This window comes from Odocoileus virginianus, chromosome 2 (genome assembly GCF_023699985.2).
Source record: "Odocoileus virginianus isolate 20LAN1187 ecotype Illinois chromosome 2, Ovbor_1.2, whole genome shotgun sequence".
In the NCBI taxonomy this organism is placed as follows: domain Eukaryota; kingdom Metazoa; phylum Chordata; class Mammalia; order Artiodactyla; family Cervidae; genus Odocoileus; species Odocoileus virginianus.
The window spans coordinates 35,706,141-35,719,412 of record NC_069675.1 but is presented as its reverse complement, the minus strand read 5'-3'; the positions used below and the strand labels follow the sequence as shown (position 1 = coordinate 35,719,412).

The 13,272-nt window shown below is 41.4% G+C and overlaps 1 protein-coding gene across 9 annotated transcripts in view; it reads right to left on the bottom strand.

Annotated features, from left to right (window-relative positions):
• Window positions 1-13,272, bottom strand: part of EML6 (EMAP like 6) — a 279,303-nt gene that overhangs the window by 174,229 nt on the left and 91,802 nt on the right. For all 9 annotated transcript variants that reach the window (XR_011492041.1, XM_070478386.1, XM_070478384.1 and 6 more), the window contains exon 3: window positions 1,767-1,926. Coding sequence is in view for 8 of the 9 variants with exons in the window: in XM_070478386.1 (XP_070334487.1) it covers window positions 1,767-1,926 (160 nt within the window). In the remaining variant the exon portion in view is untranslated. The remainder of the gene's footprint in view (window positions 1-1,766; window positions 1,927-13,272) is intronic.

The following is a 13,272-nucleotide window of genomic DNA, read 5'->3' as shown; positions in this document are numbered from 1 at the left end:
CTGCAAATCTGAAGAAATGTCACTACTTAGCTATTTCTCTTAAGACCTGGATATAATGGAACTTACGTATTATCTTGATTCAATTATGAGATTACAGAGTAGTTAAATCAAAAACATACACCAAGGGGTCTACATGTGTACTGAACTGAACGGAACGATCACTACTCTCTCAAAATAGCAAGAAACACAAAGTTTAAAAAAGGACCCAAACCAGGTCAAGTCCTATAATCAACTGAACTGCCAGCAAACTCTCAGTTTGGTCAATTTTCTATGAGTAATTTCACAGGTCTTTCTACATTATGAGTGTTCAGTCACATCTGACTCTTTGCAACCCCAGAGACTGTGCCCAACCAGGCTTCCTCTGCCCATGGAATTTTCCAGGCAAGAATACTGGAGTGGGTTGTCCTTTCCTTCTCCAGGGGATCTTCCTGACCCAGGGATCAAACCCACGTCTCTTGCATCTCCTGCATTGCAGGTGGATTCTTTACCACCATGCCACCTGGGAAACCCAATATGAACTATAAGAGAAGTACCTCTGAAATTTACCAAAAAAAAAAAAAGACTGAAGGAATTAACTGGCATAAATACAAAGGGTGGAAGGGACAGAGGAAGGGTGTCTTAGGAACATGGAGAAGGCTAGAAGAAAAGGCATGGCTCTAGTGAGGAGGTGAATGCAGGGAGAGCCAGGAATGAGGTCTCTGTATTTCCAGTCCCTTCTCTGTGACATATTTTTTAAATTGAGATATAACTGTTATCTATTAATACATGGATAAATCTTTTCTATCAAGTGTTGCTGAAGTCCAAGGAAAGAGAGTCACTTTGTTGGACGGGGAGACGGGGAAGACTTCATGAAGACCTTATGAAGGGTCCTGGAAGAATGAGTCACTCTACAGGGCAAGGAGTGTCAGCAGGGCGCTGAAGGTGGAGAGGGCAGCATGAGAAAGGGTCTGGAGGGGCCCAAGTGTCTGGTCTCACAGAGGAATCTCACTGACGTGTCCAACTTGACCGCAGGGGAACAGTGAAGACAAGGCCGGAAAAGCTGGTTAGCAGAGAATCCCCAGCCACAAGGTATGGACCTCAGTCAGGGGGTACTCCAAACTTTTCTTGTTTTTAAATAATATTCTGACGCTTTTTTAGTTGGTGAAATGCATTAGCAAGAAAATGACTGTGTGGAGGAAACTAGTTAGGAGATTACTGGTGGCAGGGAGAATGGGAAGAAGAGAATGAATGTCAGAGTCACTGAAAAGAAACTAATAAATACACATGATCCATGACTGCTTGAATCAGAGGCAGTGGATAGGGAGATGGAGTTAGAAGTCACCTCAAGGTTAAAGAGTCAAAGAGAATCTTGTCAGTGAATTATTAAGAGGTGATGCTATTTTCTGAAACAAGGGGAACCGAGGAGATGCTCAGGGCTGGAGGTCTGTGAAAAAGGTTTGGTCTAACCCTCGTTCCAAACAGGAAGTTAACAAAGGAAGACAAAGGACAATCATTGAGTCACTATGAACCCAATGAACATGAGTTCACTTTCTGGAGGCTTTTTAACCAAATGGTGAGACTGGGGAAACCAAAACTGACCCTATCCAGAGGTGGGTGTCAGTGGCATGAGCATAGAAAAGGACCAAACAGGTGAGGATTCTAGGAGGCTGACAAGGGAAGACGGGGAGGGCTGATAGACTTTCAGAGCCTATAGGCCATGTTCATTATAATTCTAGGTGACTTGTGTGAGGTCGTTAAGGAAAAAGAAAATGGAAAAAGATACATACCTGTCCATCTGAGTCAAAAGTCAGGCAGGCGACTCCATGTGTGTGGACATCTTTAAGAATAGACACAGTTTGGACATTATAGGAATCCCATATACATATATATGGCTCCTTCCCAACTTGGCCAGTCGCAACGAGAGTTTTATCTGGATGTAAGGCAAGGCTGAAAAAGAAAAAGGCCTCTTTCACATCATCCTGTTGAGCAAAGCTAAAAAAAAAAATTTTATTATCTTTTATCCACATTTCTAATTTTAATCTAAGAAGATAATCCCAAGACCCAAAGAAATTATTTCGCTGATTGGTCTAATAGAAATGTTTAACTTTGGTGAAGAGAGGCTGAGTACAGTTTAGCTATCATTTCATCAGATCTTACCCACTTGGTAAGCTTGAAAATCAGACAACTGTTATAATTCTATGATTAGAAAACCTACTATATTCTATAATTGCCTTATGTTATGATATTTACTTACTGGTTTTGAAAATATTACTCAGCTTTCAAGTTCTTTTGACTTTAAATTGGAAAAAAAAAAAATGCTGTTGCCAGGAGAAAGTGCACTTCACAGAATTAATTAAATCTGCTTGCAGAAGCTCTGGATACCATCCTTATTAGGATTTCAAAGCATGGAGGGGGTATCAGAGTCAAGTGCTGTTTCTGTATCTGCTGCCATAGATTATGTATTTTAAATGAAAATCTCTATTTTACATAAATCACCGTGACACCAACAAAACCGCAAATTACTCTGCCTGTGGTTTGTATAGAATTTTTCTTATATCTGTAGTCCAATCAAAATAAAACTTTGTCAAATGCCAACTGGAATTTCAAGGAATCTGTAGCAGTCAAGAAGGAGAAATGTAATCATTATTATGCCTGGATGAGAAATCAGTCTAATGTTTCAAATTTGTTGTGCAAAGAAGTTGTGCCTTTCTAAAAATATGAGTTGGTAATTAAAAAAAAAGAGAGAGAGAGACCTATTTTAAAAAAAAAGCAGATGGCTGTTTACACAATAAGCAAAAGTAGAATTATTTTTCTTTTCAGTTTCAACATCTGTCTACACAACTAACAGAAGTAGATTTTTTTCTCCCCTGTTCACCTTTCAGCTTGACTTTTATAAGAATATAAGTTCTGAAAAAATAAATATATATATATATATATACGCTCTGAAATTGACACCTTGATTTGCACATTGGCTGCCCCTCACTACCTCTAGTTCCTTGGACGTGCTACTTGATCTCTTTTGTCCTCGGGTTCCTCATCTATAAAATGGAGATAATATATGAAAACAGATGATGCAATGAAAATAAAGCATTTAGCACAGAGTAACCATGCAATACAAGTTTCATTATCATCATTATTTGTGAAACTGGCAAGGGAAAGATACAACCAACATACACACGGTGCTCCTTTCAGAAACCATCTACTTTCTGATTTTCTTTGCTCCACGTGTAGCACACCCCCACCCCCACTTCTGCAGCCGCCAAGCCCGATAGCCTGTTCTGGGGTCTCTCACCCCGCTGTGCTCATCTCGTGGGTCTCCCCACAAACCTAGCACCAACTTTTGCACAGGACCCCGAGTGCTGCCTCCCCTTCCTCACCGTCGGCCCTCCCAGGCCCTTGGACCCTGGTGCTCGGGTGCAGCGGGTCTTCTCAGGACCTTCCAGTGCCCCCATCCACAGGTCTTGGTCCCCCGACTGCCTCCTGAGCTGCCTTCCAATGCGCCATTTGCCCTCTCCCTACGAGGCTGGATGCTCGGCGAGTTTCGGTTTTTGTTTTTTCTTGTTAGGCAAAGATAGAGTTGGAGCTGCTCTGAGGATGAACTTTGTGGCTTGGCTGTGGTGTGGGGAGTGAGTGCGGGTCCAGACGGAGGGGCCGGAAGACGGTGGGCTGGGAGCTCCGACCATCGGGGGCGTCTCAGAAAAATCAAGCAAGACGCTTCTGCAACCACCACCCTCCCCAGAAGCACCCAGCCCCATCTCACGGTCTCACGCGATCTTGGGAGAGCTGCGGAGGCAGAGGCGTTGGGGATGAGAAAAACCTGGGTGCTCCTAATGCCAGCAAGGACGCTCCAATGAGAAAGGAGTCTGGATCTCACCTCTCATCAAGCAAATCTCAATCAGCCTCACCTGCCCTCCCCTCCCCCAACCCTGACGCCGAGTCACAGCACAGGGCACTCCCCCCGGGGGGCCTGGCCAGGCACTGGGGACCAGGCCCTGACCCAAAGGCTGTGCATGGCTGATGCTGCCTGAGTTCAGAACTTGGGAGTGAAACGCACACAGGCAGGCTGAAAGTTGATCGCCTTTCAAGAGGAAGGACCCTGAAAGACGGGTCCAATCCCATCTTGGGCTGCAGCAACCCTAATGCTCCATCTCAGGGCACATCCGGGGAGCCTGTTGTTCCCCTAGAAGGAGCAAGGTGCTGGCATCCACCCTGGGAGCCTGTGGCCACCTCTTCCTCGAGCCTCCCCCAGAAGGACCCCTCAGGGCGCCGCTCCACTTCCCACCTGGCCCGCCAGCTAGCATTCTGCAGTCAGGGAGCAGGTCTCTCCAGGCAGGGCCTTCATCAGGAACTGTGCTCCTCTTGTGAACTCTGTCAGGGAGCTCATGGGCCTGAGCCGGGCCTGGTCTGGGCGGGGGAGGGTGGGGCTTCCCAGGAAGACAAACGAGGTGCAGGTGACTTCGCAGCTTTAGTTGTGGGAGTGAACGCAGGACCTGACCGAGGGGCAGAGAGAAGAGGATGGGTGGGGATGAGGAACACCTGGATGCCCCAAGTCTGAGTTGGCCATCTTAGTGGTTGCTGGAAAATATACCCAGGGATAGTTATAGCGAGTAACATAAAAATAAAACACATGTCAGAGCGTAGCCTTTTCACAGTAGGTGACTCTTCAGTCAGTTCAGCCACTCAGTCGTGTCTGACTCTTTGTGACCCCATGAACTGCAGCACGCCAGGCCTCCCTGTCCATCACCAATTCCTGGAGCTTACTCAAACTCATGTCCATTGAGCTGGTGATGCCATCCAATCATCTCATCCTCTGTCATCCCCTTCTCCTCCCACCTTCAATCTTTCCCAGCATCAAGGTCTTTTCTAATGAGTCAACTCTTCACATCAGGTGGCCAAAGTATTGGAGTTTCAGCTTCAGCATCAGTCCTTCCAATGAATATTCAGGACTGATTTCCTTTAGAATAGACTGGTTGGATCTCCTTGCAGTCCAAAGGACTCTCAAGAGTCTTCTCCAACACCACAGTTCAAAAGCATCAGTTCTTCAGTGCTCAGCTTTCTTTATGGTCCAACTCTCACATCCATGACTACTGGAAAAACCATAGCTTTGACTAGATGGACCTTTGTTGGCAAAGTAATATCTGCTTTTTAATATGCTGTCTAGGTTGGTCATAACTTTTCTTCCAAGAAGCAAGCGTCTTTTAATTTCATGGTTGCAATCACCATCTGCAGTGAATTCTGGAGCCCCCCCAAAATAAAGTCTGTCACTGTTTCCACTGTCTCCCCATCTATTTGCCATGAAGTGATGGGACCAGATGCCATGATCTTAGTCTTCTGAATGTTGAGTTTTAAGCCAACTTTTTCACTCTCCTCTTTCACTTTCATAAAGAGGCTCTTTAGTTCTTCGCTTTCTGCCATAAAGGGTGGTGTCATCTGCATAGGTGACTCTTGGAGGCTTTAAGACATTTTAAGATTGTAGAACACTTTATCATTCACCCATTCATTCAAGAAATCCTTATTTAAAAAACTATGAAATGTCAGGTGGTGCCATAGATAACATAAACAGAAAATATACTGCCTTTCTTTCAAGAAGCCCATCTTAAAAGGAAGGACAGACAAGTAAACAGATAATGGGCTAGCCAGGGCAGCCTTGAAAGCCCTTTTATTTTATTTTCAGAGGGCATCATTGACAATTATTAGCAGGAAACAATATCAATAGCTTCATAGTTTAAGAAGGTAACCCTAGTAGTAGTGAGGAAGAGTGGAAAGAACAGATGGGTAAGGTCTATTAGGAGAGGAAGCAGAAAGGTCAGTTCGACACTAGGTTGAGAGTGAGGTGAGACAGGGGTAGATGGAATGGAGAGGATGAGTCAAGAGATGTTTAAAGGAAAGACAGAGAGAAAGGTTTAGGATGTTTGAGGCCAAGGAAAAGCTTGAACATGTCAAATCTGACAGTTTTTTGCTTAGGCAGTTGGCAGCATTAGAGTTTGAAGCCTGCGAGCCTGGTCCTGGGAAAATATGGCCTTAATTCCACTTAGTCTCCAACAAAGAGACTCTCCAGGTTACACCACCCCTGAATTCCCCAGGGCTGTGAAGAAGAGGATTTGACTAAGCTGTCTTTTTCAGGACAGCAGGGGCCATTTCCGAAACTCTACACAGTTCCAACATCATGGCGGAGTAAATTAACAAGGCGCTTGCTGAAGAGGAAGTGAATGAGCCAACAGTCATGGCTGCCATGTCGCCGCCCCCTGCTGCTACTGGCACAGGTTCCACCCCGGGGGCTGGAAAATAAAGAGGGGTGAGCGTATTTCCCCCACATGCTCAGGCTCTTTCAAGAGACACAAATGAAACTCACTTTTGCTGTGATTACAGCTTCTAATTAAAATGCTTGAGAGACTTGGTAGATTTAAGGGGTTCTAAAACCAACAGTAAAAAAAATTGCTATTCTAGGCAGTTGTTCTAACCATAATTTTGTGATTTCCTGACTTTTCTCATTCCTTGAATGAAGGAGGAAATGAAAAAAACAACTTTCAACAAATCTTTAGAGGGGCCCTCAAAATAATTGATCAGTATGTTATCCAACTAGCAGTGTGACCCCAAAACATCCCATTATGCACTTAAAATGTTTTTACTCTGGTTTTTATTATTCTTTTCATTCATCTTAAAGCACATAAATTTATCACATTTATTAAATTGTCCACATTGGATTTTTTTTTTTGCCAGAAGTTTTTTTAACAGTTCCTTAAACCACCTCTTCCCAGCCCATGATAGCCCATTTATACAAGTTCCTGTTTACCGTTTGAATACATTAAGAAAATTACCCACTTCTCCTTTCATAAGCCAAGTCTCTGACCTGATTCTCTGGCTTGCAAGCAACACTGCAATGACTCATAGTGTTCCTATTTATCCACATCCATGGCAAGAATAGGGCGAACAGACAACCAACTCTATTCACTTTGCCATTACTCCATTAGCTTCCCAGTAGCTTCACTTCTTCCACCTTAGTAACAGAATGATAGCATCAGTGTATCTTTTAGAGCAGAGCCAAGTGGCATTTATTTTGTTTTGAATTTGTCATATAATTTCAACAGCACTTTTTAATCCTCCTAAGAGAGTGAGGCAGGGAACCCAGCAAACCTTAATCAAAGGATTTTCAAGAGTGTAAGGGTAAGACATGTAAGGTATCAGTAACAGTGCAGTTACAGAAACAATATTTTAATAAGCAGGTTTGAAGCTTACCATCAGGTATCTATTCACTTCTCACATCTCTGCATTTAGGAATTCAAGAATTTCATGAAAAGTCATTTTGAGCAGGATTTGCTTTCATCTAACTCCAAACATGTTTGGAATTTTAGTTCAGAAGCATTTAAATGACATAGATAGATAGATATATTAATAGATATAGAAACAGATTCCAAATTGGCCCCCTACTGCCTACTTCAAAACTGCTCTTTGCTTCTTTTAGAGAGATACCCTAAGACTAAGAAGCTACCCTAAGTAATGCCTTTAGATCAACCAACAGATTAAAGACGGTCAGTCGCCTTATCCTATTAAGGGGCCATGATGAAAATGATCCTGCCTCCTGAATTCCTTTTGACAAGATTTCATCAGAATCAGCCGACTGTTGTGTTATTCCATGAAGAAATTACAGAAGTGGAAAGCACCAGCATGACACAAAACATCTGGTTGACTCTGGGCTTCCCAGCACCTTCTTCATCATATCACAGGGTTGCAATTCTTTCTGTGACTAGCAGTACTGATGCTGTTTACTTATATTTTATGTCCATCTTCCATTTGAGGGTCCATAAATCCAAATCTCTGCTTTTCTAAGAAAACTGGCACACTACAAAATTTGTAGATTATTATTGCTACAACAGCAATGTCACAATGTTAAAACTTTCAAAATTGACTCCCTTTTGCTGAGGGTCTCAATACAATTGAGGCCTTATTCCACACCTACATAAAAAGGTTTGGTGTCCTTTCCTTGGTACTCAGTTTATTGTATACATGGCAACAAAAAAGGGATCGAGCTTTTAAAAACTGCTTTTCTCTGTGTATATATCAATCTAGTTCCATTGGGAAATCCCATTTTCTGTTGCCATGGCAATAGAAAGCACTGCAGAGGACTTTCATCACCCTGTCTGGGAGAAGGAATTGATTGGTTTCTCCAGCATGCCGAGAGGGCAAAACCATGTCTTTTTGATGTCAGATAAAATGAGGAAGATTTCCCAATATGTTGTGTGGGGAGAAGATGAGAATTAATAGAGTCATGAAAAGAGGTAGCTTTAGGAGGTGAAACAAAAAACTCTCATCAACACTAATCAGTCTCAATTCCTGAAGGCAAAAAACTATATTTGAATACTTATTCCAAGTGCAGCATTTTAAAAAATGTTCATGATTCAGACTTGACTTTTTTAAAGCTGTACTTCATTTTTGCCCAGGTTGCTTAAGGGATTTTCTCAGTAATAACTTTATATGTTAGTAGCTTTTTTTCCCCATAGTAGTCTCAGGAAAACATGAAAGCCTTCTCCCTCCTTTCCCTGAAAATAACCCTGAGAGAATTTTCCAATGTTGATGGTAAAAGTGCATCAGAGTGATTAGGTTGAACTGTCTGAGGGTGGTGGCAGGGGGCGGGGGGTGGCTACAGCTTTCTGAGCTGAAGAGGAAGTGGCCCAACCTCAGTGGATGTTCACCTGTGAGAATGAAAAGGCAAAGGAAGGCTCTTTTAAAAATAGTGGGCTGGAGGCAGTGGGACCTCAGATGAGGGTGGTTGTGCTCAAGTCCTCATCCCCAGAGATGGCGCTTGGCACGAGGGTACCACCCCTGGGGCTGTGATCTCACCTGACACCATGGATCTCACCTGCCCGCCATGTGGGCCTGGGCTGGACAAATGGAAGGGACAGCACCGTCAACAGACCACCAGGTCTACTACCATGTCCTGGACTGTGCAAGCCTCAGGGTACCTGTACAATCTGTGGCTGAGCAATGGTCTGTCAGATTAGACTTCTCACAACCTTGATGAGTGGTACATCCAATAAGAATAGATGTGATTTGGAAAAATAAAGACACACAATATTATATCTTGCATGCCAAGTGTTGCCATACTTGTATTAGTATGGAACCATATTCTAGCAATACCTTAACGCCACATAAAAGAATGGCTAAGAGATTATCGGTTTGGCTTTGCCTGAGATCAAAGCATGCAGTAGCATGCTAGAGTCAGCAAGAACTGATTGTTAAATTTCAGCAATCTTGCAAATCAGTTGTTAAACATGGCCACTGTTAATAATTACATAAACCTGCAGCTAAATAAATTATATTAACCACAAAGGTAATACACACAAAAACTCATCACTTCCTAATTATGTTACTATTACCTATAGTCTTAAGGTTATTAACTGTCAGCCTATCCAGCTCATACATACAGAACGATGTGCCTCTCTCTGCACATCTCTTTCCAACTGTTTTCAATGATGTCACCTTAGTGGTTTGAAATCAGCCAGGGTGGGAGTTTTCACATCATGGAAATCAACAAATGCTACAAATCAGGGCTTGATTTGTTGTTTTTTCAACTGTCCAGACTTAAGACATGGATAAAATTTTAATAATGTGGAATATACTTAAAAGTGTGTCGTGTCCTATAGCTGTGACACTATGAATAACATGAACAATTAAGAAAATAGTTTTCCAACATTAAAAAAGTAGTATCAATTAGCAAGGAAGTCGCTCACATCTGGCTAATGATTAAAGTTCTGACATAGATTTTTGTTGTTCACTTTATTCTTATTAATATAAACAAAATATCAACTCACATTCATGTAAAGAACTATATTTATTTGTCAGTGATGTGAAGGACTTCCTTTCTGAACCAGATAGTAATAAAGTATTTATTCCTCATCTGATTTTGTCAAATCAAGGTTGAATTGCAACCATAGGTTGGCCACAGATACAAGAGGTCATCAAAAATCAAGGAAAGAATTTTATTAGAATTAGCCACATGGGATTTATAGTGTATTATATATTTTATTATTATTTTGTAAATTGTGTGCAACACATCATTTATATCAGTAAAGTGTACAACTAACTTATGAATGTATATGCATGCATACATTTTCTCTTGGAGAGCTTCTTCTTAAGCAGTTACCAGTACATCACTGAAGCATATCTCCTGTATTTACTGGCATACAAGTTTCTCACAAATCACCTTCAGGAAACTACTCAACCTCTCTGTGCCTCAGTTTCTCATCCATAAAATACGAATAATAACAGTTCTATCTAAAAGAAGGTAAACATTATTGTGAGGATTTAACAAATCCTAAAACAATCCCATTACTTCATGGCAAATGGCAGGGGTCAAGGTGGAATTAGTGACAGATCTCCTCTTCCTGGGCTCTAAAATCACTGCGAATGGTGACTGCAGATATGTAATCAGAAATTGACTGCTTCTCAGCAGGAAAGCGATGACAGACCTAGACAGACCTAGTGTGTTGAAAAGCAGAGACATGACTCTGCCGACAAAAGTCCCTATAGTCAAGGCTATGGTCTTCCCAGTGGTCACATATGGTTGTTAGAGCTGGACCGTAAAGAAGGCAGAGCATCAGAGAATTGATGCCTTCAAACTGTGGTGCTGGAGAAGACTCCCGAAAGTCCCTTGGACAGCAAGAAGATCAAACCAGTCAATCTTAAGGGAAATCAACCCTGAATATTTATTGGAAGGACTGATGCTAGCTTAAGTTCCAGTATTTTGGTCACCTGATGTGAATAGCCAATTCACTGGAAAAGTCCTTGATGCTGGGAAAGACTGAGGGCAGAAGGAGAAGAGGGCATCAGAGGATGAGATGGCTGGACGGCATCACTGATGCAACGGGCATGAACTTTGACAAACTTCAGGAGAGGGTGAGGGACAGGGAGGTCTGGTGTGGTGCAGTCCATGGGGTCACAAAGAGTTGAACATGACTGGGCAACTGAACTACAACAAAGCAATGATTAAAACAAGAGTGCTTACAACACAGTAAGCAGTAAATAGATGTGTGGCTATTATTAATTAACTGCCATGTGACAGACTGCTCAAAACAAACACATGTGGGACCCCTGGGGATTGACAGGGAAAGTCATGTACATAGAGAGCTATTGTGATGTATCCTCCAAAATTTAAAAATAAGACCACCTTCTGAGAATTAAACTGGTAAAAACCACATAAATGGATGACTGGTTATCTAAAGAACTGATTCAAAGGAGAAGATATCCTATGCAAAAAGTTTGAAAATTGTATATAGTCATGATTAACAGTCAGAGAATCTGGACTCAAATAGTGAAATCAATAAATATGAGTAGAATGTTAATAGAAGGGGAAGTTCTACAAGGGAGTCAGAATTAAGAAAGTAGAGTACTGGCATAAGGATAGACATACAGATTGATGGAACAAAATTGAGTCTATCAATAGACTTACATTTGTCTGGTCAATTGACTTCCAATGAAAGCATTAAGGTAATTAAAGGGGAAAGATAGTCCTTTCAAACTAAAACAACTGGACATCCGCATAGAAAAAAAATAAACCTCAGCATTTACCTCTCATCATTCACAAATATTACCTTAAATGACCAGAGATCTAAATGGAAGAACTAAAACCATACAACTGATATAAAAACACATATGAAAACCTTTGTGACCTTTGAAAGACAATCATTTTTAAGAGAAGAAACAGAAAACATTAGCTGTAAAAGAAAACAATTGATAAACTGGACTTCAAAATTAAAGCTTATGCTCTTTGAAAGACACCATTAGGAAAGTGAAAAGTGAAGCCATAAGGTAAAGAAAATTATCAAAGAACTTGTACCTGGTACACAAAAAGAAGGCTTACACTTCAATAGTAAGAAGACAACCCAACTTAAAATACAGCCCAAAGACTTTAAGTACTGTCAAAGACAACTAAAATGGAAAAGGCTGACAATACCAAGAGTTGCTGAGGATATAGAATAGCTGGAATGCACACACATTGCTGATGGGGATGTAAGATAATAAGTCACTTTGGAAAGTAGTTTGACAGTTTCTTATAAAGTTAACCATACAGTTAACTTTACCAAAGAGAGATAAAATATCTCTAAAGAAAGACTTATGTACAAATATTCATAGCTGCTTTATTTATAATAGCCAAAAATTGGGAATAACTCATATTCATCTACAGGTGAATGGATAAACAAATTATTATATATACAATGGAACCATTTTCAGCAATAAAAAAGGAATGAACTAAGTACTGATACACACAACAACATGGATGAATCTCAAAAATATTACACTGAGTGAAAGAATCCTGGAGCATCCAATGTCACTAAGTATCTTCATCATACCAAGTTAGGAGCCAGAAGACACTGTCTATTGCTGATGACTCCAAAAATAAAAGCGCGAAAATATAAAAGTTACAAAGGTAAATGTTAACAGAATTAAAAATAGGAACTCTTTGAGGAGGACATGAGATGGGATGTAAGAATGGCATCTATAAGCTACATCTTAATGTGTCTTGAAGTTGATCCTGTTTAAAACAGACAAATCAAGAAAAAGCAATTGGGGCTTCCTTGGTGGCTCAGGGATAAAGAATACACTTGCCAGTGCCGGAGACACAAGCTCGATCCCTGACTGAGAAGATCCACGTGCCACAGAGCAACTGTGCCCATGAGCCACACCTACTGAGCCTCAGGTCTAGAGGCTGGAGGCCACAGCTACTGGAGCCGCATGCCCTAGGGCCCGTGCTCCACAACAGGAGAAGCCACCACAATGAGAAGCTTGTGCACCGCAACTAGACCAGCCCCGCTCGCCGCAGCCAGAGAAATGCTTGTGCATCAGTGAAGACCCAGCACAGCCATAAAAAAATATTAAAAACAGAAAGAAATAACAATTGATATTGTTTAGCGATGTATAGGTGATCACCAGAAAGAACAGTCCTAAGAATTAAAACTGTCAAGGGGGAGGGCACGTATATATACCTGTGGCTAATTCATACTGAGGAATGGCAGACACCAACACAATACTGTAAAGCAATTATCCTCCAATGAAAAATAAATTACAATAATAAAAAGATTTAGAAGTGTTCTTTTGGAAACTGCATTGGGGATGTGGAAGGGTGGAGCAGGAGCAGTTCATTATAAGGCCTTCTGTAATTTCTTATTTGTGTCTCAATATTGCTTTGATACAAACATAGAAATTAAAAAAGATAAAAACAAGAAAATAGTTACAGAGAAATAAAAATTGATTAACTTATGCAAAAAAGACCGCATCTGGTAGTTGAGAAGTCTTCCA